Source organism: Penicillium oxalicum, chromosome I, assembly GCF_001723175.1.
Source record: "Penicillium oxalicum strain HP7-1 chromosome I, whole genome shotgun sequence".
NCBI classification, from domain to species: Eukaryota; Fungi; Ascomycota; class Eurotiomycetes; order Eurotiales; family Aspergillaceae; genus Penicillium; species Penicillium oxalicum.
This window is the reverse complement of record NC_064650.1, coordinates 3,581,892-3,607,810: the sequence shown is the minus strand read 5'-3', so window position 1 is coordinate 3,607,810 and position 25,919 is coordinate 3,581,892. Positions and strand designations below refer to the sequence as shown.

Here is a 25,919-nt window from a genome sequence, read left to right as displayed (position 1 = left end):
TGCGACAGCGGCCATGGAGTCAAAAGTGAGTGAAGACCACCTGGCTGGTCGTCGGGCACGCGAAGTCTATCGCTATTTCCAGCCCGAACGACTTGATACGATCCACAAGAGCTCCTCGCCGGCCGCCCAGCGGGGGTCACCGTTCAAGCTCATACCAGACAACCTCGAGACGATGGAGGAAAGCTTCTCAGCTGCACCACCTCTAAAGCAGAACCTGGAGGGAGCGTCGCGCTCCTGGGCGCCCCTCCAGCCAATGCCCGAATCGTTGATCCTTGGCGAAGACAATGCTACGCTGAATTCTTTTGCACAACTAGCCGCCCTAAGATTAAATGTGGATCGCGTCTTTATCAGGTGAGTGGTCGTGACTGCTGTGTTGTGACTAGGAGATGATGCTGAAAATTCCTTGCGCATAGTATTTCGGATCGGGACTCCCAGTTCATCATTGCGCACTCTGGACAGACGAAACAGAGCGACAGAAGGTACGACCTTGTCGGGAAATGGAGTGAGACGGGCTGTGATACTCTGGATCTCGAGGCATGGAAAATGTGCAATGCAAGTTTCTCATCTACAAGCCTCTGGCTCGTTTGAGCACTATTGGATTGCAGCCTCATTGGGGTTGATTGAGTACTGACTTTTTTGTTTCTTTGCACAATTTGTAGGACACAGTTGCTCTACGCCCATCCAAGCGTGAAAGTGGACAATATGAATTCGTGGTCTCCAATGACATGACCGAGGATAGTCGATATCGAGACCTTCCAATTGTGACCGGAGAGCCGGGATTTCGCTTCTACGCTGGCACGCCTCTGACAACGGATAGCAACGTCAACATCGGTTGCTTTTTTGCGCTTGATACAAAAGCCCGCCCTGAATTCACCCACGCAGACAAGGAAACGATGGGCCATATGGGTATGCTTATCATGGATTTCTTAAAAGTGAGCCGTCAAGCTTCCGATGGTCGACACGCGGCCCGATTATCGCAAGGAATCAGCTTTTTCGTTGAGGGGCATGCTTCATTCGATAAAAGCACTCCACGGCCAGCCTCGCGAAACTTCAGTGGACGCCCTGAGAACCCGGGCAATTCTCCCCCGCCACCGCATTCGCCCTCTGTGGCGACGCATAACGCCCAAGAAGGAACAAGTCGGTCGCGCTCTTGCAGCAGTGGCGGACAGTCATGGAGCACCCTCGCGGACAGTGTGGACGATCGTGCGATCCCTTCTAGTCTTGATTCTCACATTGCCGATGTTCGCTCAGCGTCCCAGTCGGGAGATGCGGAACGGCTTCCTGCAAAGTTGTGGACCCTTCGTCGAGCGGCGAACTTGATCCGTGAAAGTCTAGAGATTGAAAATAACAGCGGCGTCATTTTTCTCAAAGCCGGTGAGGACTTCGCTCTTGATATAAGTGCCGACAGCGATTCATCTCAGTCAAGTTTTGCGGATCCCGCTAAATCGGCACCCGTCTTGGCCCTTTCCACCCCAGAAGTCCCTTTCGGGCCAGACTCTTCTTCTCAAATTTTACCGCCGGCAACGGACTTGGATGAAGACTTCCTTCGAGGCTTGCTCAAGCGACACAAGAGGGGGCATATCTGGAACTTTCATCGAGACGGGCTGGTATCCGGTTCTGATAGTGAAGACCATATGCAGGGAAGTGATAGGCGCGGCAGGAATCCATCCGACCAGCCGTCGCCAAGACGGACGAATAAGGCGAATGAGAACATCTGCTTGAATCGGTACTTTCCCGGTGCCACCCAGGTCTTATTTGTGCCTTTGTGGAATGCGGCCAATTCACAGTGGTTTGGTGGCTTCTTCTGCTGGACCAATGTCGAGCACAAGGTATTCAGTGCATCTATTGAGCTTAGCGCACTGCTGAGTTTCGGATCATCGATCATGGCTGAGTGCAGCCGTATCGAATCTGTTCTCTCCGACGAACAAAAGGATGACTTCTTGGGCAGTATCTCGTGAGTGGCGCTCCTCCTGAGTCCCATCCCAATGGTCGAGCTAACCAATCATGATATCAGTCACGAATTGCGGAGCCCGCTGCATGGCGTTCTGGCAGCTACGGAAATGCTGAAAGAGACCAATCTGGATCAGTACCAAAAATCCCTGATCGAAACCGTCGAAGCCTGTGGCCGGACTCTCCTCGACACCATGAACCAGGTCCTCGACTTCAGCAAGCTCATGGCCCTGGAGCGGAAGTCGCGCCGTCGAAGACGTCGCAAGGCTATGTCGCAAGAACTCGACAACTCGACCTTCTCTGCCGCAAGGCTTGATCTGTGCACGCCGACCGACCTGTCAGTTGTCGCGGAGGAAGTTGTCGAAGGGGTCTTCCTGGGTCACCTGTACAATCAGAAATCGGCTGCCTCACTTGATCTTCTTGGCACCTCACTGGTCGCACAGGAATTTCCTGCAGATTTCCATACGTTCAGATCCAATGTCAAGGTGATTGTGGACATTGCATCTGAGGATTGGAACTACCACGCACCTCCTGGAGCTGTGCGCCGCATCATTATGAATCTGTTCAGTAATGCGCTCAAGTACACGTCCTCCGGTCATGTCCGCCTCCGTCTGGAAACTGAGGAAAAGTCAGAGATGCCGTCGAAGAAAATCACGCACCGAGATCGACACAATCAGCGGAATGTGGTTATTACTGTCTCCGACACCGGCAAAGGTATCTCTGAGGAATTCCTCCGCGGAAAATTGTATATCCCTTTCGCGCAAGAGGACAATCTTGCGGTAGGCTCGGGCCTTGGCCTGTCAATTGTTCGAAGTTTAATCCGGTCTCTCGGTGGCAGCATTGAAATCCAGAGCCGCGTGGGAGAAGGAACAACCGTGAGGGCAGCCATTCCGCTCAAACCCACAGAGCGTGATCTCGTCCGACACGCCCCAGCTGGTGTGACCTCGCCCGTCCGGGAAGCCGAAGGCATAATCGGCGAGGGGTCTCCTTTCCGTGCTTACGAAGGAAGGACGGTTGCAATTGTCGGCGTCGACCCAAGCAAAGCCCTGGGCGATCCCGATTGGACTGACCTCGCTCATTATGTCAGCGATTGGTATGGACTCAGATTAATCTCCACTTCTTCGTCTACGCCCATCGATCTTCTCTTGGCCGATGAGCTCCCTACCGAGGATGCGATCCGCGAGACGTTTGCTAGCCGGAGGACTGCCCTGCTCGTTGTGGCCGATCAGCATGTGGACTCTGATCATCTGCGGGGCCAAAAGCTTGGAGAGATCAAATCAATTAACATCATCAATCGTCCTTGTGGTCCTCACAAGCTCTGGAGACACGTCCGAAAATGCTTCGAGGACACATTGACCGCGTCTCCTGACATGACTGCACTCATCTCGACCCAGAATTACGACTCGTTTTCGATCAAGTCGCTCGTCGCTAGTCTTGACCTTCCCATGCAGTCGTCTGCAAAGGGGAAGTTGTGCGCAAAAAGCGAACCCAGTCAATTTCTATGCCGTCAGGGTTGGTCTCGAAGATAACGAGGGAGGGAATGGGAGCAGAGCCGAAACCACAGGATGCTCGGATCTTGGTAGTGGAGGATAACAAAGTCAACCTAAACTTGATGCTGGCGTACCTCAAAAAGCGCCAATTCGAGAATCTCGACTCGGCGGAGAATGGCAGTAAAGCCGTTGAGGCCGTGAAAAAGCAAGATGACGACAATTATGACATTATTTTTATGGGTATGGTGTCCCTATCCCCTCTCCGACCGGTCTGGTCTCTCAGCTGACTCCGAATGGTCCCTACAGATATTTCTATGCCGGAAATGGATGGGTTTGAAGCGGCCCGTGAGATCCGTGCATTAGAGAAAGAGCGTGGCCCGGATGCCAAGCCTGCGGTCATCATCGCATTGACGGGCCTAAGTAGCTCAGAGGATGAGAACAGAGCCCTCGAAGCGGGCATGGACATGTTCTTGACCAAACCTATTTCTTTCAAGGACGTGGGGAAGTTGCTCCAAACATGGAAGGAGCAGCGTGCGAAGCTGGATCTCGAATCCCCCGAATAGGGTCGAGACATCCTTGATGTATTATAAAGCGCACTGCATGTCGGCTTTTTTTGCTGAAATTCGTTTTCTCACACCTATACCCCCCAAATGTTATATGCATTGTTGCTTCCAGAAGAGATTTCTGCTTGATCCAAAGTACTTGGTACGGATGTGTATGTTCTCGATTAGGGGGCCCTCTTCACTTGTATACGCACTAAGTCGTTGCTTGTCCATCTGGCCGTTGTTCCGAGTTCCAATGCTTGTTTGTGATGCCCGAAGCGTCTTCAACCCTTTCTCTCGTGACAGCACTACCGTAGCATGCTGTATCGGGCCTGATGTCCACAGTCCATTTTACCGAAGTAGCCGACCGAAGAATAAGCCGATAGGTCTCCTGTATACTTCCAATGGGCGGTCGAATCAGCTGAGTAATGGGGGTTAAAATCAAATTAGAGTGGCCGCGGCACTCGATTGTCTCACCGAAGCAGCCCTGAACTAAACGTGATCGTCTCTACCAAGTAATTACCGAACTGGCGACATAAGGCACCGCACACATGATAATCACATATACACACTGTAGGGAGTTTCAGAGTGGATGCATCGATTCTCAATCTGTTGATTTTAAGGAATGGAACGTCTTGAGATAAATCCACTTGATAGGTGGTAGGGTATAGTTCTCTCTCCCACTTTACTCGATTGTCCGCTTCAAATGTCCTCCACATCGAAAGGGCTTCTGCCTTTCTCTCTCTCTCTCTCTTTCTTCTTTTTTTTCTTGCTTTCTTCTCTTTTTATTTCCTCGGAGAGTTTTCCATAGATCATCTACCCTCTGTAGTCTGTATACATACTGAAACAAATGCATACACACTTGTCTTACAGCACTGATCACTGTTCAAATTACTCCATCCGTCTTGTACTGTGTGTGCAGCGCACGTGGATCCTTTTCCGCCTCGGAGGTCCTTTTGGCTCGTTTGCCCCCCGTTTTTCCCTTCGAGTTTCTTTGCTGCGCCAACCGCCCCTCTCCGTCTGACCCTCCCCACTTCCCCAAAAACTGCTTCGCTGCGATCCTTTCCATCTTTTCGCTCCCTCACATCTTCTCCGATCTCGCATCTCGCAGCTCGCGTCTCGCTCAAAAACATCCCCAGACAGTGATCGCTCATCGCCTTCCACACAGCTTTTGCCCACCGAAAGGCCTTTGCATTCACCTGATTGCCCCTGATTGCCCCTCGACGATGACCATGGCCGCGGAAATGGTCGGCGGGCAGAGCGATGATGTTCATCAGCCGCCCGCGCACATCCCGCCCGCGCCGATGGGTGACTACGTCTTCCCCGACCTGCGCTTGAAGCGCAAGATGGTAGACCCGGAGAAGACTCCTCTGCTTCTGGTGGCTTGTGGCTCTTTCTCGCCCATCACATATCTACACCTGCGCATGTTTGAAATGGCCGCCGACTACGTCAAGTTCAGTACCGATTACGAACTCATCGGGGGCTACCTGTCGCCTGTGTCGGATGCCTATCGCAAGGCTGGTCTGGCGAGTGCTGAGCACCGGTATAGTGATCTAGTCCCACCTCCGTGGTCGCTGGCTGTCGGTTCACGTTTGACTGACGGATTGTCCTGATTTGGTCTAGTGTTGCAATGTGCCAATTGGCCGTCGATCAAACCTCCGACTGGTTGATGGTAGACACCTGGGAGCCGAATCAGAAGGAATACCAACCAACCGCCGTGGTACTTGACCACTTTGATCACGAGATCAATACCGTCCGTGGGGGGATCGAGGCTGGCGATGGGACCTGGAAGCCTGTGCGGATCGCTTTGCTCGCGGGCGCGGACCTCATCCACACCATGTCTACCCCCGGAGTTTGGAGCCAGAAGGATTTGGATCACATTCTGGGCAAATATGGCGTACGTGCTTCACAGTGGAGTCTTCTCCCCCGTTTATTTTTTTTCGACCGGTCGCTGATCCTGTTTAGTCATTCATTGTCGAGCGAAGCGGAACCGATATCGACGAAGCTTTGGCGAGCTTGCAGCCCTGGAAGGAAAATATCCACGTGATTCAGCAGCTGATCCAGAACGATGTGAGCAGCACCAAGATCCGACTCTTCTTGCGTCGGGAGATGAGCGTTCGCTACCTGATCCCGGTGCCTGTCATTCACTACATTGAGCAGCATCATCTGTACGAGGATGATGGCACATCAAATGAGAAAGGCAAGGAAAAACAGGACGCTTGCAAATCTGGGTGACTGGGATTCTCCCGCAGAGAACGTATTCCCCTTCAGCATTGCAGTCGTCCCCTCCCCAGTCGCTCGTCTCTTTGTGGCTTGCGGAAGAAACTCCGCCCTCCTCCAAGCGCATCGCTCCATCAGCTGGGATCCAAACTCCCTACCTAGTTCCCCTTTTACCTGCCATTGCGATGACTACTGCCCAAAGTCTGTCTATACACAATATCCCCATGGTATTGCTGCATCTCTGGCAATACCCAGAGAAGACGAACGCCTGCGCCAATCACCAAAGACATCCAATTCACCCACTGCAGGGAGCTCTTCGCTCCCACCATAACAGCATTATCGCGCAGGATGCAAGTTGAGACGATTTCATGATTACCATCTATCTACGCGAAAGGAGTTTTCTTCATGTTTCTACCGAAATTTTCTTCTACGGCGTCCATCTTATGTTTGTGCCCGCGGGCTGGTCTCGTTGTCCTTTGTGACTCGTTTTTGTTTTTACCTTGTCACTTCTTTCTCTCCCTTGGCGGTCGAGTCAACCACAGCACATCGCTAGTTCCATTCCGTGTGTTTCTTGTAGTCGTGCTGCCGAACAGCTGTGTGCTGATAGATTGTACACGAGTTTTCTTTACCTTGTCCATGTTCCCACTGCGCTGTACATATTTGACGTATAGAGTCGTCCGTGCCATTCCCGCTCACATGAGACCGTCTTGAAAGGGACTCCACTCAACACCTATCATTCATTTCTACTCCAAGATCAGTAGGAACGTGATCCCCGCCCATTACAGCGGATGAAGAGAATTTCCCTTCGAGTTGTCAGCACAGACTTCACCGGGCTTTTACCTCGTGAGATGCCCTTCTCCGCCGTCATGAGTTATGACACCAATCCTTGGTGAACGCCACTCGCGTGCATGTCGGTCACTTTTCTCCGAGAATCGGTGTTTACCCCCGGAATGGGATTTCGGATGTCGATTTGTCGATCTATCGAAAACCGTTGGAGCACAGAGGGGAGTGGGCAGATGATGACACCATCTCCTCGGCCCTCAGCTCGGCCGCGTTGAGTCCATGACAGTCCGATCCCGATCGCATCCAAAACGTATTCCATGGCCCAGACGAACCGTATCGCTATCCTTGAAGCATCCCGGAAATCATGATCCTCGTGTTTCTGATTCGTCCTCCTGAAGCTTCCCGCATCAGTCGTAGCCTAATCGGTGGGCATCCACGGACGAAGGCTGGGTGGACGATGGTGGGATCCATGGCATTTACATTACTAATCCAATGACCTGCAGGTCCAAGCCCCGTTCCGACGGCTCCTCCACACCTGCATGTGCGAGGGCGATTCTGTATGCACCTTGGCGCGGGAGGATGGTGTGTTTGACAGTCGGTAGAGAAGTGCGACCCCACGAGTCAACTTCCTTGGAACGAGAGATCTCTCACCCTTTCCCCTCTCGATCGCGAACCTTTCCCCAATCCAATGAGAAGATTTCAATGGGCCAGCTACGAATGAGAGTCGCACGCCCCAAAGTTGTTTCCCAATCTTGCGTCAAATCTCGCAGCGATCTCGATTCATTGGATCTGGAACTGTGTGGCCCTATTCTCTCCCCCGTCATATCGCCCTCCCCTTGCTCTTCTTACCTTTCTTCCCAACCTCAGCACAACTTCTAGACCTCCCTTTTCCCCCTCCAGAAAATCTGGTTCGGGGCAAAGAAAGCTTCCCCGTTCCCGAGACTACCCTTGTTTGTCCAGCAGCGAGCCAGAATCCAAATGCAACATGTCGCGCATGCAGACTTGTGTGGGCGACAATCGCTCAGCGGCTGAAACGATCGCCCGATCTCGCCGGTTATCTTTGCGTCATTCAACGGATTCTGCTGGCTTTAGGACTGGAAAGTGGGCTCGTACCATCCCCAAATAGTAACTATAATTCCTTCCATTCTCTACCCGCACTTCCCCATTCGGATGGCCCATCCGTCGCCAGTTGCACAAGTGAGCCCGCTGGGAGCTCCCATCACTGGATCATGATTGCTGGCGGGGGAGCGTTCTTGGGACGATACTCAGACTGTCCGTATGGTCCTGGATATTCCAACGAGACAGGTTTCCTGAGGAGGTGATGCTCAGGAGATTTGTGATCGAATCATGTACTTCTTGGGGGGGGGGGGGCGCTCCTCGTCATTCTCCGTGACGGACGAGACTTTGCTGAATGCCCCTCCCGGGTCCCCCATCTGGTATCGCTCTCATCAGTGGATGCATGGACCCCTCTATCTAGGCAGTGATTGGTGCCATGTACAGGATACCCAGAAGAACAGTGTCTGGCACTGATGTTGAATCTGTAGTCTGTACCAGATCGGTCCCGGGGTTCTGGATCTCCGTCGGTCGTCAGGGACGCGGTCATGGCGAGCTCGCGACGAGCTTATCTGAATTTATTTATCTCAGATCCCAATTCGGGTCCTCCGATCAGAAATTGGCGGCACTTCCAGGCTTTTTTGTTTTTTTTTTTTCTGATCCATCTGTCTTTTCCTGGTCCCCTCTTCGGTCTCGTTGATTGAATAAAAAGCGACGAGTGTTCTCTTCCTCACTTTCTGACCAAGGTCAGTCGAGGATTCCACCTTTTGACTCCTCGGTGCTTATCTCGTGAAGAAAGAAAGAAGCTCTTCCCCTCAATTGTCGGAAGCATTGCGAGGCTGTTGAGACTAGATCCATCTCCTCCGCCTCATCTCACTCGGTCTCCTGCTGTACGATGGACCCGTTTGTTTCCCCCGCCATGGCCACCTCCCATACGACTCGGCGCCCACTCACTCCGCCCGACTCCGATTCTCACTCCTTGGAGTCCGCTTCACTCACATCCTCTTCCCCCTCTTCGCTCCCCTCCGCGTCGACCATGGCTCCCATGGCTCCCATGGCGCTCAAAACCGAGATGACCTCCATCGGGACGGCGCTCCATGTCATGGCCACGGAGCGTGCGGCCCTCCAGCATCTCGAGCATCTCTATCAGACCGATGCGCGCGCGCAGCAGGATCTGGCGCGTGCCGTGGATCTGATTGCGCAGACGGTGCGTGACGGGGGTAAACTTGTCGTCTGCGGGGTGGGCAAGAGCGGAAAGATTGCCCGCAAGATCGAGGCGACGATGAACAGTCTGGGCATTTACTGCGCCTATTTACATCCGACGGAAGCATTACATGGAGATTTGGGGATGATTCGACCGGTGAGTTTCTTTGCTTTTTTTTAAAACGTGAATGGCTTGGATTCTACTGTCCCTCTCTCTGTTACCCTATTACCCCGTTACTTTCCTGGCTCCTGGTGATTTTTTGGGGGGTTCCGAATGGTCCTTTGCTTTAGCGGGCGCGGGACGTTTCATTGGCGTGCAGCATGCATGGTGGCGGGCCGAGGATGATGGGCGAGAACGCGAAAATGCGAAAACGAGAGCATTGGGGAGACAGAGAGACAGTGAAAAAAAGGACGATGAGAGTGGAGGTGGACGTGGCGATGCAGAAGCACAGAACTAACGGAAAATTACGGCATGCTCCAGAATGACACGATGCTCCTCATCTCCTTCTCCGGTCGGTCTCCGGAACTCCTCTGCCTACTGCCTTATATCCCCACGACGGTTCCCATCATCGCCTTGTCATCTCACACCGAACCCGATGCTTGTCCATTACTCTCCCTGCATGGCCCTCTTGGGATGGGAATTCTCCTGTCCGCGCCCATCCATGAGCGAGAGGAGGTGTCTCTAGGCTTGAGCGCCCCAACCTCGTCCACCACCGTCGCGCTGTGTCTAGGAGACGCCTTGGCAATCGCCATTGGCCGGAAATTGCATACTCAACCGGGACGCGGCCCGGCCGAAGTCTTCCGCGGATATCACCCGGGAGGCGCCATCGGAGCTGCTGCAGGCATCACCGTCAGCGCGAGCGCGGATAGTGCTGGCACTCCCTCCACAACCCCATCCAGCGGGGCGTCTAGTTCCGCCTTTGACTCTCCCTCCTCGTCCATCTCCGTGCCCTGGGAGGAGCTCTCAAACGGGTCGCCAATCCCGCCTCTGACCTTACAGCACACCACTTCCGACCAGACTCTCGTCACGCACGAATCCTTCGTGCCCATCGACCAAATCCCCACCGCCTTGGCCCCGTCCACACCGTCGCAACCGGCCCCCGACCTCCGACTCTTGGATCTTCTCCTCACAGCCATTCAGCACCCCACAGCCAAGTCATGGGTCTTTTTATCCAAGGATGAATTGATTCCTCCTCGACGCGTTCGCCAGCTGCTCTCACAAACGCCCAATGTCGACCAGCGTGTATCCGATCTCGTGGCTTCAGGCCCCGGCCAAATGTCGCGGGCGGTGTCGCGGGCCAATTGGTTCCTGGTGGCGGAATCCACCCCGCTGGCCGAACTGCAACGTCTCGTCTCCACATCCCGAAATGGGCCCGATCCCATCTCGGTCATCGCGGTGGTGAAAGACATCGCATCTCCAACGAGTTATCTCGGCGTGATGGAGGCTGAGGACCTATGGATTGGTTGAAGAGGTAAAGAAAGATGATGTGCCCTTCAACAAGATGGAAATGAGACACGAGACACGCGAAACTAGGCACAGCGGACCTTGCTTGGGAACCCCTCCCCCCTAAAAAAAGAGAAGAAAAGAAAAGAAATCTAGACAAAATGGGCATCTTTTGAACAAGACGAGTCCAAATTCTTGTTTTCAAAGGAGACTAGGGCGAAGCGACAAAGCGACAACAAAGCGAAGACTCTCGAGTAAATCGACGGTTGAACATGTTGATCATACTTATTCTCTTTCGCCCACCCGGCCGTTCTTAGTTTCTCAAAGCTTTTGTTCTTTTTTTTTTCTTTACTCGCACCCATCATTCCCCACTCCTGCATATATCCTCTCCAGTCACATTGGGATGCAGATCGGGGTTGACGAAGTTATGTCTGCGTTGGTTTTTAATAGCCCTGGTCTTTTTCTCCTGCTCCTCTTCTGTTTTCTCTTCTTTTTTTTTTCTCCTCTCCTTATCTGATTTTATACTGTGGAGTGGTGAGCCCGGGCCTATCAAGTATGTATACTATCATGTTAATGCTTGTGGATATTGACGAGTGGTACCCATCTCGGTCGATCAGATTGTCACATGCCATGGTCGTGTCTTTGTTTTCTCTCCTGTGAGCTGGTGGTTTTGATCATTGGGTATCATCTGGCATGACACTTGTCTATCGGCCACAGTTTACCTGCTCAACCTTGGCATTCGGTCGAGTCAGGGGGGTCTTCCTCTCCTTGTAGGCCGGCATAGGAAGGAAAGCATGTATCCTGAGGGGGGAAAAAGATTGAGGTATAGTGATGGAATAATACAACCTACGGAGAAATGAAAATCAAACACAAATCAACTCTAGTATACACCGTCATGCCCCTTTCCAAAAGGGCATATTTTTCTATCATTTGCCAATGGACCTCCCGGTCGAGACAGCAGGTCATGTTGGAGCACACAAAGGTACACATACACACCTTATTTCATCCCATCCGCACATCCACATCAAGACATTCCAAACTTCCCGTGACGGCAATCATGCACGGGAAAGGGGCTTGATACCCTTATGAATGGCAGCAATTCCACCGGTCAAATTCTCATATCCCTTACCCGGGATTTCAAATCCAGCCTTTTGAATCATGCCCCGGAACTCCTCCTGACTGGGGAATCGCTCAATACTCTCCACGAGATATTGATAACTATCCCGATCCCCGGCAACAATCTGTCCGATCAGCGGAATCGCCCCGAAATTCCATCTTTTGTACACGGCGTCGAAAAGGGGGTTTTCCACCTTGCTAAACTCCATACAGGCAAACACACCGCCGGGCTTGAGGACGCGGAAGGCCTCGTTCAGCGCGGCCTGCTTGTCGGTGAAGTTGCGGATGCCAAAGACCACCGTGTACAGGTCGACCGAGTTGGAGGGGATATGGGGCATATCTTGGGCGTTGGCCTGGACAAAGGACAGACGAGGCGTGTTGTAGTAAGGGGTGGCGGTGGATCGCTTGCGACCTTCGGCTAGCATGTCGGCGTTGATGTCACTGATGGTCACGCGGGTCTGCATATCGTGATTGATGTTGGTGGCGTGGTCGAGCATGCGGAAGGCGATGTCGCCGGTCCCGCCGGCGATGTCGAGGATGTTCCAGCCCTGGTCTTTGGCATCGGCGGGTCGATTGGCCACCGGAGTGCCTGGGTTGAGGGAGCGGACAAAGTGGTCTTTCCAGAGACGGTGGATGCCGAGAGACATGAGGTCGTTCATGTTGTCATAGGATGAAGCGACGGAACTAAAGACAGCGCCAACTGTATAATGGAAAGAAAAAAACAAGGAAAACATTAGCCATGTTGGGATGACCGCAGATGGTTCGCCCGGCACACAGTTCCAATGCCCCCCAGTGGAAAAGGTTGGTCAAGGAAGCCAGTGCAAGACAAAACGATTGAGACCTACCTCGCGACTCCTTCTCTGATTCGGGCACATTGGTGAAGCCAAAGTGTGTCATGCGCTCCTGGTCCGACTTGGCCTGATCCCCGGCCTGGCGAGTGCAGGAAAAGCATCGATAGGGAGTCGTCGGTTGAACCACGCGACGCTTGGCGCTGTAGTGGAGAGCCCGCCAGGCTGACCGTACGGACATGATGCAGTGGGAAGGTGGGTGGATGGCGGGAGGAAAGGCGAGGTCAAAGTCGGGTTCGAATCTCGTACACGAGAAGTAGTCGCGGCGTGAATCCAACCAACTTTCGCAGCGAGCGGAACCTGCGGCGGGAACTTTTCGGCGCGAACGAGAGCGGCCACTCGGGACCCACTTTTCTTGTTTGGACCTACCAAGTCTTGCGCTTATCGCGGTGTTGATGAGGTTGGTACGAGGACGTGAACTAATGCAACTCATGTATATAGTTGTACCACAGCCGGCGACGTCTTTACCGTTCTCTTCTTTCCTTTCTCTATCTGTGCCCTCCTTGTTATGGATATTAAACGCCGATATTCTGGTGTGCACTGGGTCTGGGGGGGGGGGGGGGGGGGGGGGCGGAGACATCTCCTTTGTCTATGAGGTCCATCCTCTCATCGTGGTCAAGGTTCCCAAGTCCGGTCAGGAAGAGAAATTTCGGAAAGAACTCAAGATCTATGAGATTCTATCCCAGCATCCGCCCTACCCCTCTCCGGTGGAGTGTTTTTAATATACAACAGACGGAATCTTCCTTGAGTATATGAGAGGTACGACCTATATTGGTCTGCTCACAATATATCTACTAAGTACATTTCTAGATATCTCCCTTGCTTATAGGAGAAAATTCAATCTTACTCGGGACCACGAAACTCGTGTGGTTACTAAAGTGGGAGAGCTGGAACCCCTAGAACTACGAAAATTGTGTTAGTAGACCCTTAATAACTGCTTAAAGGGAACTGACCCCTTAATGTACCTAGGGATGAACGATCTTGCTCATGGTGAACTGCGACCTGAAAATATCTTGCTTGATCGTAACCGACTGAAACTATCGGATTTTGATTGCACGGTCGAATTTGGAACCGATTTCGAAACTTGCCCTTGTCCGTATGGAAGACTACTCAATAGTAACGAGGCAGATCAAGGAATACTAGGAACGGCTGGCTTCGGAGGTCCTCGGACAGAGTAGTTCGCCCTCGGTTCGTTGTACTACTTGATTAACTACGGCTTTGAGGTCTGTGACGATCAATGTCTTGCCGACGATCCTGACGAGCATGGACCTAAGGTCGTGGAGTTACTACAGGACATGAAGTTTCCGAAGCTCGATGGCGATCTGCTTATCGACGATATCATCGATAAATGCTGGCACAACCAATATCGCACGCTTGCGGACTTGGCTACACACACAGCGACGTTGCTTAAAGGACCGCCGAGCGATGCACTGATCCACGAAACAGCCTCCGCTCCGGGATGGCGCAAATGTGTGGACAGAATACTGCGTCGGTTGTGGTACAGCCTCGGGTCTCAACAGAGGAGCAATGGGGAGGTAATCAATGGTGACGACTATTACGAGGTGGATCAGAACCACTCTGATGAGCATTTCTCTTCAAGACGGGAATTCTGCCAGGACTTGGAGAAGCGTGGACTTCTCCGCCTGCTTACTTTGAGTAAGCCCACGGAGCTTGGATTCAGCATGGAGCACAGGCATGTGTCCCCATCTACTCCGGCGAACTGAAAACGGCGGGACTACTATAGAGGGAGTTGGAGATTTTCAGATACTGTTTTTGGCTTGGGCTGGTTGATGATAATTTAAATATATACTGTCAGGTTACTCGGAGTACGAAAGGTCCAGAAGACTTTCGTGTGCAATGCCCCATATGCCATCGTGTAATGAATTTGTGAAAGGAACAGGATCACATCCCGTTACATGCCAGAAGATGCCCTCGAATGGCCCGCTTTTTTCTGCACAGTGAGCGAACCGCCGAGGAGCTTCCAGGGGGCAACTCGTCATACAGCACGATCTCTTTTATTTACTTCAAGATGATGCGAATGTTGCGTTTTGTAAGCATGACGAGGCACGTGATATCAAGTGGATATCCAATGGTTCCCTTGGCTCACTTGAGAGGCAATCTTCCTAGGATATTATAACCTAGTTGCCTTCTACCCAGTACGCAGTCATGAGCTTGGGGAGTCGGCTCCGACCACAGCCTTAGCGGGGAACACGTGGTTCTCCCAGGGCTAATGGACGGTTATTTGGCAATTTGTAATTGTGACCTCACGAGCCTTCGACAGATTTCAGCTTTTCTGACATCAGAACCCGTTGCTAAAGAATACTTTCAAGTTGCCGTCGCGGTTCAGAACAGCCTCAATCAAATCCTCGGCACTTGATATCTTTCTATGCGACTGAACACTACGTAAAAGAGCAGTCCTATCCACCTCCAACAGAAGCAGGCGAGAATGCCTATCTTGCAAAAAATGCCGTCTCAGTTGGATCGCGCATAACCAATTTCTGCCCGTGACTATTCCCTCTGATGACCAGCAGTTTTAAGGTTACGATGCTGGGTATGTATGGGTGTCTAGTTAAGGTCGCAGCTCTCACCGATAACCACTTCTAGGCCTCCTGAAAGACTGTCTCTCTACGGGTTAAATGGCCCCCTTCCTTCTAATTGACTGAGAACTAACAATGAGCGTTAGCGTCAGAAAAAGTTAAAGCGACTCGAAAAGGCTTTGGGGGTCATGGTTTCAAACCGCCAAAATAGCTGTGTTTAATCAGCCCTCCAGAGAACCACAAGCTGTTCCTAATCCCTTGGGCCTCGCACCCTTGAAGCTCAAAAATGCTTCAAATGGGCGGTTTAGAATAATCTCATTCGAACAATCGGTCTTCTTGACGTCACATGAGCTAAAACGAAGGCTATTGGGGCCACAATTGACAGGCGAACGAAGCCTTGCTATCGGTCACTTCAGCCAGAAACTCTACAACGACCAATAACCTGTCAGTGGGTAAAGGTGTCGAACTAGGGTAGCTGTTGAGCAGTAGTGTACTGCCATGCTGTATATCACACTTTCTAGCTGTAGGTAGCTCACTACGGAAGGTTTGGTGCGTCTCAGAAAGGATGGTGAAATAACCCTCAAAGCCTCAACGCAATGAACACTGCTGCCGGAGACTCGACAGCGTCTGGGGACAGTTGACAATTGATAATCTTGTCGATTTTACACTGTGAGAGACTAGTCACATCTGTCCGTTCAAAATTATAGTCTGATGAGAAAACAAAAATTACGAATCGCACCAAGAATGGGCACAAGAGGCGCGCCTTTCTGGGTCAGTACATATACACTGTCCATCGCTTCCCTTGGGCGTAATATGTATCACTTTGCACGTCATCATGGTTGCTGTTGTTCTTTCTTTTTCTCCTTGGCTTCCGCATCCGCTTGCTTCCAGGAGCCTTCGTAGTGATGGGTCACGAGGGCATCACCCTGGTCCTTCGGATACCTATTCTGTGCCGCCGCAAAGGATACACCGGGCATTATAAGAAGATCACCCAGTAACTTTGGGTGCTTGATGCCTGCAAAATCGCGGTCGTCGACTGCTCTGCCCAATAGTTGACCGAGGCTTTCCAGGAGCGCAAAAGTCATAATTTTAGGGCCTGTGACGTTCACCACGTCCACTGGGAGCATTTCCAGAGTAATCCTGGAGAGATCAACACCGTTGGTCCGAGCGATATCTTGGAGTGTTTTGATCACAGAGTCAACGACTGCTTGTAAATTGCGCGAAGACGGTTGTGCGGCGAATGCCCAGTTGCAGAATTGAGACGCAACTTCAGTTCCCGGTCCTCGCCAATCAAAGTCAAACTCTAACCCAACGATCATATCCACATTGTGATCTTTGTATTCTGGAGGTACCCAGTCGACAACGGGTTTGTCACAGGTGACATCCAAGTCGCTCCAAATTCCGCCCTCGGCAAGAACGATCAGATAGCGAAGAAGATCTGCCCGTAAAATCGGGATCGGGATCGCGTTGTAGACCTCGACAATGTCTGGTCGCTGCTGGTAATTCGCCTTCACAAAGGCCGCACCCGAATCATCGGTCAACAATTCCTCGCGGTGACGGGGGTTTTTGTCTGTCCAGCTGTTGATCCATGTCCGCTGCGTATCCGTGACGTGGTTATTCTTCGCCGAGTGCCACACCTTATCAGGAATACCAGGGATGGCAGTGTGGTTGTTTAAGGAATGAGGCTTTAGCTCGCTGGCTCCGGTAGTGGCGGAAGGAACCGAAGGGACTGCATCAGCGTCGGCGGTTGTGAAAATTCCAGATGTTCGAGTCGGCTCAGTGTTTGCATCAGAGAGTACCAAGGGTTTCCAGACATAAACAGTGTGAAAGAATAGCAAAGAGAACAGGACAGCGACGGCAATGCGAAAGGGGCGCGCAGTCGTCAATTTGGAGACCGGTATCATCGGAGATTGGTCCTCGGCGGGGACTCTGTTGGAGTTGGGCGAGTACTAAGAAAGGAAAGGCTGTGGGCACATCACGACGGACCGGGAGAAGTGGTAGGCATATGTGAAACAAAAGCTGACCGAAAGACGCTAACGTCTAGACTGTGGTCGTAGCGTTGTTCATCCAGAACGCAGGTCGAGCACATGTGCTCGAGGGTCGAATGGATGTGGACCGTACCTAGTAGGTACTACCTACTACTTTGAATTTTGAATGTACCTCGCAATGTTGAGTGGTCACATCGGGTATTGAGTATCTTTTTACACCGTCCCATTTTCCTGAGAGTGAATGTCCTATTTCTTGTTAATTGTGCTAGTCTCTCTACAAAAAAATATGCAGGATATGATGTTTAGGTAGGCCGAGTAGTCGATGTAGAAGGGGATGACTAGTTTACAACTATTGACAAAAGAAACACTAAGCATGGAATCATTGATTCTAATATAAGCGCAGGTCGATTTGCGACCGTAAATCTTATATCCAGCATAGTAAGGGACGTGTAAGATTTCAGCTGATACCAAGGGTACATTGAAGCGTGGAAGGAGAGACGGTCCACATTTGATACATCCGATCCCCTCAGGCACATGTGCCCGACCTGTATTCACGTGGTTTTATCCTTGCAAGTCCACCATGCCCGTTTAGGCAAGTCGTGCGGTGAGCGATGCGCTTTCCGGGGGCGGAGCCGTCGCGCAACAGGCGGAACGGTCTTGGCCAGAGTCGGGATGCGGCGACGAGTGCGCCACCAACGCATAGCATTGCCGTTCATTGGCCGGAGATGGGTCTGAGAGTAGAAGGGGAGCCCATGGTGACAGCTCATTGGTCCTTCCCCTACTAGTCTTCAGCATGGGCAGTGAGGCGACAGCTAGAGCCGCACGAGGACAGCACCAGAAGCAGGATTATTGTGAGGAAAGACCCTTCAACTTTTACCCGAGATTACTGGGCCTCTTTAGCCCCTTTGCTCTCTTTCGAGCCTGAAACCCCTTTATATCGGAGTGAGGTTCACACTTCACAGTGCATCCGTCTAACATAGGAGTACGTGTGGTTTTCAACATCTGTTGAACAGACTCAACCACTGCCAAGGATCAAAAAGCGGCGATATACTTCCATGCGTGTACCGTCCTTGCTGCCATCTTCAGCATGGCTTGTGGTTCTACTCAACATCCTTTGGTCCTGTCCAGGCATGGCTAGGACAGCCTCTGTGAATGTCACACTGCAGGATGACCCCAACTTCATTGGGTGGTATATTGGCCCATCGACCAGTGAGAAAGCCTTGCTCCGAATTCGTGTCGTTCGTGATACCTGTGCTGACACTCTTTGGTGTAGCCCAAGCAATGAGAGACCGTCTTCCATGGACTACTTCTGGGCATTATGCTCATGGGTGTGCAACCAGCCTCGGGTCTAGATATTGCTCGTTCGCGACAGACTGTTCCGAGGGTTTTATTTCCTACGGCAATGGAAAGGCAACATATTGGTGAGTCAGGATCGAGAATTGGTTTTGGGGACATGGGAGGGCTAATTCGAAGGTGTCTACCTCACTATATCTAGCGGAGCAGCTTGTCGTACTATGACGATCTTTCAAACTTCACCATATGGAACACCATCGGCCACTAATATCTTCTGTGCGGACGCTTGGAGCGCATTCTCCGTCTACCGCGAACTACCGGTTCCGACCACCACCAGCACGAGTACAAGTATCCTCCCCGCTTCCAGGACGAGACCAAAGTTGATCAAGCTTCTGACGGCAGTTTCTAGGTTCATCCGTGGACTCAACACTGTCAACGACTCAATCCGATCCACGAACAAGTTTACCTATTCCCTCCCAAACCAGTCCCAGTGCCTCCCAGACCAACACCAGTGCTTCCCAGACCAGTACTTCAAGCCCTAGTCCACCAGAATCGCACTCGAGTAAGGCTTGGATAGCAGGTGTTGTTGTCGGAGTCATTGCAGGCCTAGCCATCATTGTTGGCCTTTTCTTTTTCTTTCGGCGAAAGCAGAAAAAGATGCAGCCTGAAAAGCCAGAAGAAGAGGTTTTCGTGACGAGTCTGCGAGAATTCCATGGTGCTCCTTCCGAGCTGGCTGCAACTAACGCTGAGACTCGCCATGAGCTGGCTGCAACTCACGCCGAGACCCGCCATGAGCTAAGCGCTTACTCGTCTAAGTGACAGTTGGCCAAGGAACTGGGGTCGAGTCATGGGATTAATGTTCGAGTCAATGTCATACAAATAATGTCCCCCGCCGGGGGGTCTCCAGATTACATACAGACTTACGTTTGATGTGCGCTGAATAAGGTCATTAATAAATAAGCAGACACTACTCCCGCAGGTTCATCCAGGCAAAGTGTGCAGGCAATCTGCTCCAGTATCCGGGGCAAGGTGAAATGGCGATAACTGCAGCGATTTCTGCTGATGCATTCCGGAGCTCATATCAGACCGTTGCTTACCTGAGAAATTCTGATCTGCAGCGCTATGTCCCAGTAAACCGAAGCAGCATCAATACACAGCTTCTGGATAGTGGGTCACCCTCGGCAAGTGAGTGAGCGCAGAGTCTGTCAGGCGGGCAAAACTTTTGGAGTGAGAGCTTTTCAATAAACTTCCAATGTAAGCGACGAATCGACCATTAAAAAAGGAGCCCTTTGGTATCCGAAATGATGATACGAGCATACGAGATCCGCTCATATGCTGCCCGATGAGAAGGCGCGGAACTCGGTGCGATCAATTGTGAAGTCATTTACAAGGCACTCGTGGAAGAAAGGACCCATGCGCCCTGTCAGTAGCTGCTAAGTGAAACCCTCAAAACATGGGCCTCAGAAAATGAGAAACTTTAAAAAGCAAAAACATACAACAGTCAGGATTCGCATGTGGTCACCCACCATACTACTAACTGACCGGCGTGTGGCTTGAGTACGGCTGAGCGGACGGGAAGCCCTATTTTCCACACCCTATGGTCGTATGTGCTTAGGCAGATGTCTTGTAGAATTATATCATCTTAACAAAAATTTAACTAGGCAGGTTAATCTGATTATCTTATATAGATCTGTCTGGAAAGTATACATATATTAATACATTAAATATTGATACTACGCATCCTAGCTTAGGATATAGTACTCCAAAGCCAAAATGATACTAGATCGGACAAAAAAAAAGAGAATTTAAAAACATACAACAGCCAGGATTCGCATGTGGTCACCCACCATACTACTAACTGGCCGGCGTGTGGCTTAAGTACGGCTGAGCGGACGGGAAGCCCTGTTCTCCACACCCTATGATCGTATGTATCAGTTAGATGCGGTTTCTAGTATACAGGCTAATACAAAATGAGAAACAAGCAAAATGGGGATAAGACTCCTTATGGGTAGCGGGCATCGGGGCGTGCGACATTTCTCTCTGAAAAAGCCCTGCACTACTTCTAGAAGGCTCCTAATGCATGTATATCTGTGAGTTCCAGGCTATGACTGCTTCAGGCTTTCTTGGCGCCAGAAGCTTCCGATTTCAGTGGATTGCTTTTCCAGCTGCTGTTCAGGTCGGGACATGCCCAGGTCCAAAAATGTATAGCCCATCCCTATACCTGAGTGCTTGGTTTAACTCTGTGGAAGTAACTTGATTTGTCTAATGATAATTATTGATAGCGCGAACTCCTCAACGTGAACTTGACATTTGTACCCCCCTCGGGTCTTTCTTCGATTCATTTGAAATTACCCAAAGTGCAACTACAATAATCCTACTCACAAGGACAATTGCGAGAGTTGTGGTTCTCAGCTGCCCCAAGGCAATAAAAGAGTCCTAGCTCTAGCTGTCGATCTGGGGGATTGATTTGAACTACTGGTGTGCTTCCTTCCTTATACCCAATACCTTAAGCTTGTCGAGTACGAGGAAACACTCTTTACTCTCAGTCACACGCAAGAGTAAGAGCTGTGCCGTGTTTGATGTACTAAGACGAAATCTCACACATTTGAAGAAGGAAGGCTCCACACCTCCTAACGGGCCTCACTTCTTGCTTTCTCCATGAACTTGGTAGCTCTTTCACTGCTGGGATCCCGGCAAAGATAATAATAATCCAGCCAGAATTCACGGGCGGCGCTATGATCAGGCATGTATTTTCGTAACAACGCTTTCCACTCCCTGTCCTCCTCGCTATCAGGAACCGAGGTGCACACATATTCCCACCACACCGGGAAGTACCCAGACATCTCCCAATCAATTATGCCGGCAAGGGAGCCATTCTCAACAATGATGTTCACATTAGTAAGGTCTCCGTGCGTAAAGGTGTAAGGCGTAGCAGCAGGCATGCAATGTCGAAGCCGTGTTCGTGCAGTCTCGGGGATTGTCTCTCGCAATCCATGTTCCATATCATCCCAGAGATCATCATCGGATGCTAGAGGACCGTGAGGAGTCTCGGAATCTTTATCTTTGAACAGGAAGTTTGAGAAAACCGGACGGCCGCCAAGAGATTGAATTTTATCAGAATGAAGCACGCGAAGTTGTTGTAGATATTCAGCGGTCTGCTTTGCTATCCTCTCTTTTTCATCCGCGGAAAGGTTCGGCCAAGCTTCGTTGAGGGGTTCGCCGGGGATGCGTCGCATTAATATAAGGGTGTGTTTGTCTTCCTCCCACGACTCAACAATAGCGGGAACAGGAATGGATGTCTGTTTCCGCACAAATTGAATATTTGGTACCTCGAAGGTCGGAAGGCTAGCACCTCGATCTTTCAATATTAATTTTGAGCCCAACGACCAGACGCCTCGGTCGCCTGCTTCATAGAACAGTTTGAGGTAGCTTTGGTAGTTGCAATGGTTCTGGCGTTCGGTGGTCCAGCTACATGCTACACAAGGGTCTGAACCCATTTCGAATGAATAAGTAATAGTGCACAAGGGAGAGAAACATGTAGTTTCAGTCTCACTTTTGCGAGGAGCTTGTTGTTTAAAGATATCTTGGGCACCTTCACACCGCCTTTCCTGATGTATAAAATTGAACTGGCCCCACCGTGGACGCTAGCCCTTCCTGGAATAGGGTTGCACCTAAATGTGTAAATTGTTTGGCTCTGGATTGCCAAGCCTTCATGCCCTGGCATGGTAGAGACGACCTTGGATGGGAACATAAACATCAACTAAATATCAGGAGAGTGGTCGTTATCGGCACCTCTACTCGGATCAAGGCCGGCTAGAAAAGGTATAAGCGATATATGAATGAGCACTGGAAGGATTCGAGAAGGGCTTAGGCACGACCTCAATTGCCTGTATCCCTGCCTTGAACATGCCTGGGGAATTTGGCCTCCTATGCTGTAAGCGCTCTACTGTATTACCGGCGGAGTGGATAGTGTTGAGGTCATAATTAGACAAGTAGGAGTCTCGACACAAAATCACACAAAAGCCGCTACGGGCTAGAATCATCCTAGTGATTTCTATACTAGGGTGACTACTCCTCTCCATTGAGGAGAACGAGCTGAGCGTCGATCGAGCAGTACCTCCGGTAAAATGAAAAGGGCAGTGCATTGGGCTGAAAACTAAGCCAGACCGTCGGTAGGGGCTAGAGCAAAATAAAAGGGCCAGCGATAAGTGCAAGATACAGGAGTTGAAGAGAGAAAAAAGGAGATGAGAAGGGAACGAGAGGGCGAGGTCGGGTCCTTTAAGTCGAGACGACGGAGGGAGAGGTGAGAAGATGGTGTATTGGGGTGCTGGGCTGGGAACGGCAAAACCTAATCATATTCAATAATTCACAGGCCCCTACTAATATTACACAGAACATCAGTTACTCCAGAATTCAACCTGGTCATCTGTTCAGCTCGTTCGAGATCTCCATCTAGATCTCCGGCGACCTCGTTCATCATGTTCTCACCTGTCAAAAACGCAGTCAGTTGCTAATTTCCCCAAGAAGAGCCAGCCAGGCCCAATAACTTACTCTCAATCCCCCATTCGGCAAAACTACATTTGTACAAGCAAGATTCCAGGTGAAGCATATTACGTAGATATTTTTGCCCGTACAAGGATTCTTCCATTACTGAGTAGGAAAAGTGGCATGACTAGAGCGGAGGGTCATATGCATTGATAGTGAACTTGGACTTCATAACTGCTCGATCATACTTATGCGAGTCCCATTATTGGTTGCTTCGTTGGTTCTCAACGCTCTTATGGAGCCTAAAATTGATTGGTTACTTGGTACTTGGCAGTGAAGCTAGGTAGGTAGGGTTACTGTCCGGTCTACCCAAAATCAAGGGCCAAGGACCATCAGTATCCATGAACTGAATGAAGCAGAAGCAAGGAGAAATCAAGATGGGCAAAGAGAAACAAAGAAAAGCAAACTGGTCATTTGCAGCTTCAGACCCAGGCAGGCGTCAAAGTATTGATCAAGGGCGTCGGAGACTTGCCCGGATGTTCTCCACCTCGGTTTTTGATTCAAACAATGCCACCAAATATCCCGAAACGAGCACGCGTACCCCAATCGCAGTGGGAAAGACTTCTCGGACTTTGTCAAGCTGCTCGGGTGACAACAGCCCTCGTGGACTGACTCCATCTGGGGACAGATATATTTCTCTCCATGCGGACCGCGGGGTTAAGACGAGGCCTGAATGCGGGCCAAAGTCGTCTCTTATCGATGGGAAGGGATGCACCGCTCGGCCTCCTACTCGGACTGCGTCGCATGGGCCGTCGACAAGCCAAACTTCCAGTCCCCACTGAGGATTGGAGACATATACCTCGTCATGACATTTCAAGGCAGGGTGATGTGTCCGAATAAGATTCTCATTCTCAGGAGTAGTCTCGAGGGCAAAAATGGCTCTTGACTCGGCGACCCTGGGAGACCCCCACTCATCAGAATCTGTCTCTGTTGCTGTGGTTAGCATATCATGTTCGGAGACAGCTCTAATGACCAAAAGTGCCGGAGTGTACTTTGAACCAATCTGGGATCTCTAGACTCGGCTTGGAAGCTTGGGCCCAAGTCAGTTTCTGGGATGGGCAGAGGGTTGTATTCGACTGATGGGTCGAATCTCGGATTCCTGGACTCCATGGGATTGGTTCTTGAAAGCTCGCGCTCCATATTGCCTTGAAGTTATGTAATACTTCAGGTAGGAAAGCGTCGCGATGAAAACAAGCAGGGTGAATAGGCGCAGATCACCGATGGCAGCAGGACAGTGGTAGAATCCGTCTCGTGTCTACATCATGATTCTATGCACGACATGGGTATATGTGTTTCGGAATCGACATGCAGACACTTTACCGTAGAAAATAGAAAAGGTGATGTGGTGGCTTGTTGGAAGCATCGTCACCTCGACTTGGATGTCCTGGCGACTGATCAAATTGATTATACCACGTTGGGGTATACACTGGTCCGAATGAAGTATTGGACCGGAATATCAATATCAGGTACAACATTGTGGTCATCTGCTCCAGTCTGATCGAGCCCAGTGTCTTTCAAGACCCGACGAAGTAGACGCTTCCGTCGCAAGTTATTCGGTGTATCGCACGGTTACTGTTGCACCACAGGCGTGTACCATTGCCCCAAACGCATTCTCATCCCCATATAGACCCTCAGGTCCGATTCAAATTGACTGTAGATGGATGAGATGCAAAAAAAGGACAACATCGCATAAAAATCACCTTGAATGCGGCCGAGAGGATATCGACAAAAATTGAGATTTGGTTGCTTAGTGGCGCTCTTCCTCATCTTCACACAGCCACTTACTGCTTCCCCAACCCCGAAAAGCGTGTCGTTTCGTATACGTGAGAATACGGGTATACCGTAGACCGAGAGTGCTGTTTTGTGCTCTTTGGTGGGCGTCATGGTATGTGCAAGCTACAATTCCACTCGGCTTTGTTTGTCGATCTCTCCGGCATGCATCGGTGTTCTCTTGTTTTCCAGTCCAGGGAGGATGACAATGACAATGTTGTTATTTCCCTTCCCCCTACATTGCTCTTCTTTTTTTCTTCGTGTGTTTCTCGTCTGCTCAAATAGAATCCTCCATGAGGGACAGTGGCGAGGAACAAGGATCAGGAACCTGTCTGACCTCACGATGAAGCATTTTGTTCTAGAATCCACGACAGAATCTCCGGTTGTCCAAATGGGAGTTGTGGGGCAATCGTGGAGAAGAATGACTCTCCTACTCCAGGCCATTTCGAGTCTATTGTATCCCTGCTGATCGAAGCTCGACCGTCGTCTGACGGTTCTCGTCCCGTCCACTCGCGGTCCGACTCGAGGAACAGGAGACATGCGACACGACCCACTCTGGCCGAGTGACGCCCGGCCCCACCGCCGATGTCATCGCATCGCTGACGTGCCTGGCCAGACAACCCCGAGGTTCTTTCACGGAGATTGGAGTGGTCTCTCCTGTCTGGTCCAAGAAATTCTTCTCCAGATCCACGACTCCAACGACGGTGAGCCTCCCCTCGCAACCGGATCATTCCATTGGACCAGATTGGACCCGTCAAGTACGTTCCCATTCACCTTGTGCTGCATGGACGTATCCGTTGGCTCACCACATCAGTCCTCCCCCCAATGGATACGATGACATAGAGGCGTGCTAAAACCACTCTCAAAAGAGGATCACGTCTCCCCCCCCCCACAAATAGCTGATGCTTTATAAGCTATCTCGACCGACTTCCTGTGTCATTCATGAGTCCTCGAATCTCTGCAACAGGCCGCCTCCAATACTAAGATTTCGATCACTGTCTCGAATCGAGGTCGATTATTGACCTCTTCCGATTGTGTGCATTACTATATATCCCCCACCTTTTTTTTTCTTTCTCTCGCTCTCTTGCTCTCTTTCGAGGCAATACTTTCTCTTCCACTCAGTCCGTGCTTTTCCTT

General features: G+C 50.9%; 8 protein-coding genes and 1 non-coding gene across 9 annotated transcripts; 5 read left to right on the top strand and 4 right to left on the bottom strand.

Moving 5' to 3' along the window:
- Window positions 1-13: 13 nt before the first annotated feature.
- Window positions 14-4,003, top strand: POX_a01176 (uncharacterized protein; the record flags this gene model as incomplete). Its single annotated transcript, XM_050110106.1, has 6 exons — window positions 14-351; window positions 414-582; window positions 660-1,954; window positions 2,015-3,462; window positions 3,534-3,680; window positions 3,747-4,003. The coding sequence occupies 6 exons, from the start codon at window positions 14-16 to the stop codon at window positions 4,001-4,003; spliced, it is 3,654 nt and encodes a 1,217-aa protein (XP_049973874.1).
- A 1,205-nt stretch (window positions 4,004-5,208) lies between these two features.
- POX_a01175 (Nicotinamide/nicotinic acid mononucleotide adenylyltransferase) lies at window positions 5,209-6,217 on the top strand (the record flags this gene model as incomplete). The annotated part of the gene is made up of 3 exons (XM_050110105.1): window positions 5,209-5,525; window positions 5,606-5,879; window positions 5,948-6,217. The coding sequence occupies 3 exons, from the start codon at window positions 5,209-5,211 to the stop codon at window positions 6,215-6,217; spliced, it is 861 nt and encodes a 286-aa protein (XP_049973873.1).
- Window positions 6,218-8,933: 2,716 nt separating this feature from the next.
- On the top strand, window positions 8,934-10,709 carry POX_a01174 (Arabinose 5-phosphate isomerase KdsD; the record flags this gene model as incomplete). Its single annotated transcript, XM_050110104.1, has 2 exons — window positions 8,934-9,398; window positions 9,723-10,709. The coding sequence occupies 2 exons, from the start codon at window positions 8,934-8,936 to the stop codon at window positions 10,707-10,709; spliced, it is 1,452 nt and encodes a 483-aa protein (XP_049973872.1).
- Window positions 10,710-11,740: 1,031 nt separating this feature from the next.
- Window positions 11,741-12,830, bottom strand: POX_a01173 (2-methoxy-6-polyprenyl-1,4-benzoquinol methylase; the record flags this gene model as incomplete). Its single annotated transcript, XM_050110103.1, has 2 exons — window positions 11,741-12,501; window positions 12,647-12,830. 2 exons carry the CDS (start codon window positions 12,828-12,830, stop codon window positions 11,741-11,743), a joined length of 945 nt encoding a protein of 314 aa, XP_049973871.1.
- A 1,114-nt stretch (window positions 12,831-13,944) lies between these two features.
- POX_a01172 (uncharacterized protein) lies at window positions 13,945-14,373 on the top strand (the record flags this gene model as incomplete). Its single annotated transcript, XM_050110102.1, has 1 exon — window positions 13,945-14,373. The coding sequence occupies one exon, from the start codon at window positions 13,945-13,947 to the stop codon at window positions 14,371-14,373; it is 429 nt and encodes a 142-aa protein (XP_049973870.1).
- Window positions 14,374-16,019: 1,646 nt separating this feature from the next.
- POX_a01171 (uncharacterized protein) lies at window positions 16,020-17,090 on the bottom strand (the record flags this gene model as incomplete). The annotated part of the gene is made up of 1 exon (XM_050110101.1): window positions 16,020-17,090. The coding sequence occupies one exon, from the start codon at window positions 17,088-17,090 to the stop codon at window positions 16,020-16,022; it is 1,071 nt and encodes a 356-aa protein (XP_049973869.1).
- A 1,598-nt stretch (window positions 17,091-18,688) lies between these two features.
- Window positions 18,689-19,286, top strand: POX_a01170 (uncharacterized protein; the record flags this gene model as incomplete). The annotated part of the gene is made up of 2 exons (XM_050110100.1): window positions 18,689-18,809; window positions 18,877-19,286. The coding sequence occupies 2 exons, from the start codon at window positions 18,689-18,691 to the stop codon at window positions 19,284-19,286; spliced, it is 531 nt and encodes a 176-aa protein (XP_049973868.1).
- A 994-nt stretch (window positions 19,287-20,280) lies between these two features.
- On the bottom strand, window positions 20,281-20,395 carry POX_rRNA013. Its single transcript, XR_007588104.1, has one exon. It is a non-coding gene; the product is annotated as a 5S ribosomal RNA (ribosomal RNA).
- A 702-nt stretch (window positions 20,396-21,097) lies between these two features.
- Window positions 21,098-21,964, bottom strand: POX_a01169 (uncharacterized protein; the record flags this gene model as incomplete). Its single annotated transcript, XM_050110099.1, has 1 exon — window positions 21,098-21,964. One exon carries the CDS (start codon window positions 21,962-21,964, stop codon window positions 21,098-21,100), a length of 867 nt encoding a protein of 288 aa, XP_049973867.1.
- Between the last annotated feature and the right edge of the window lie 3,955 nt (window positions 21,965-25,919).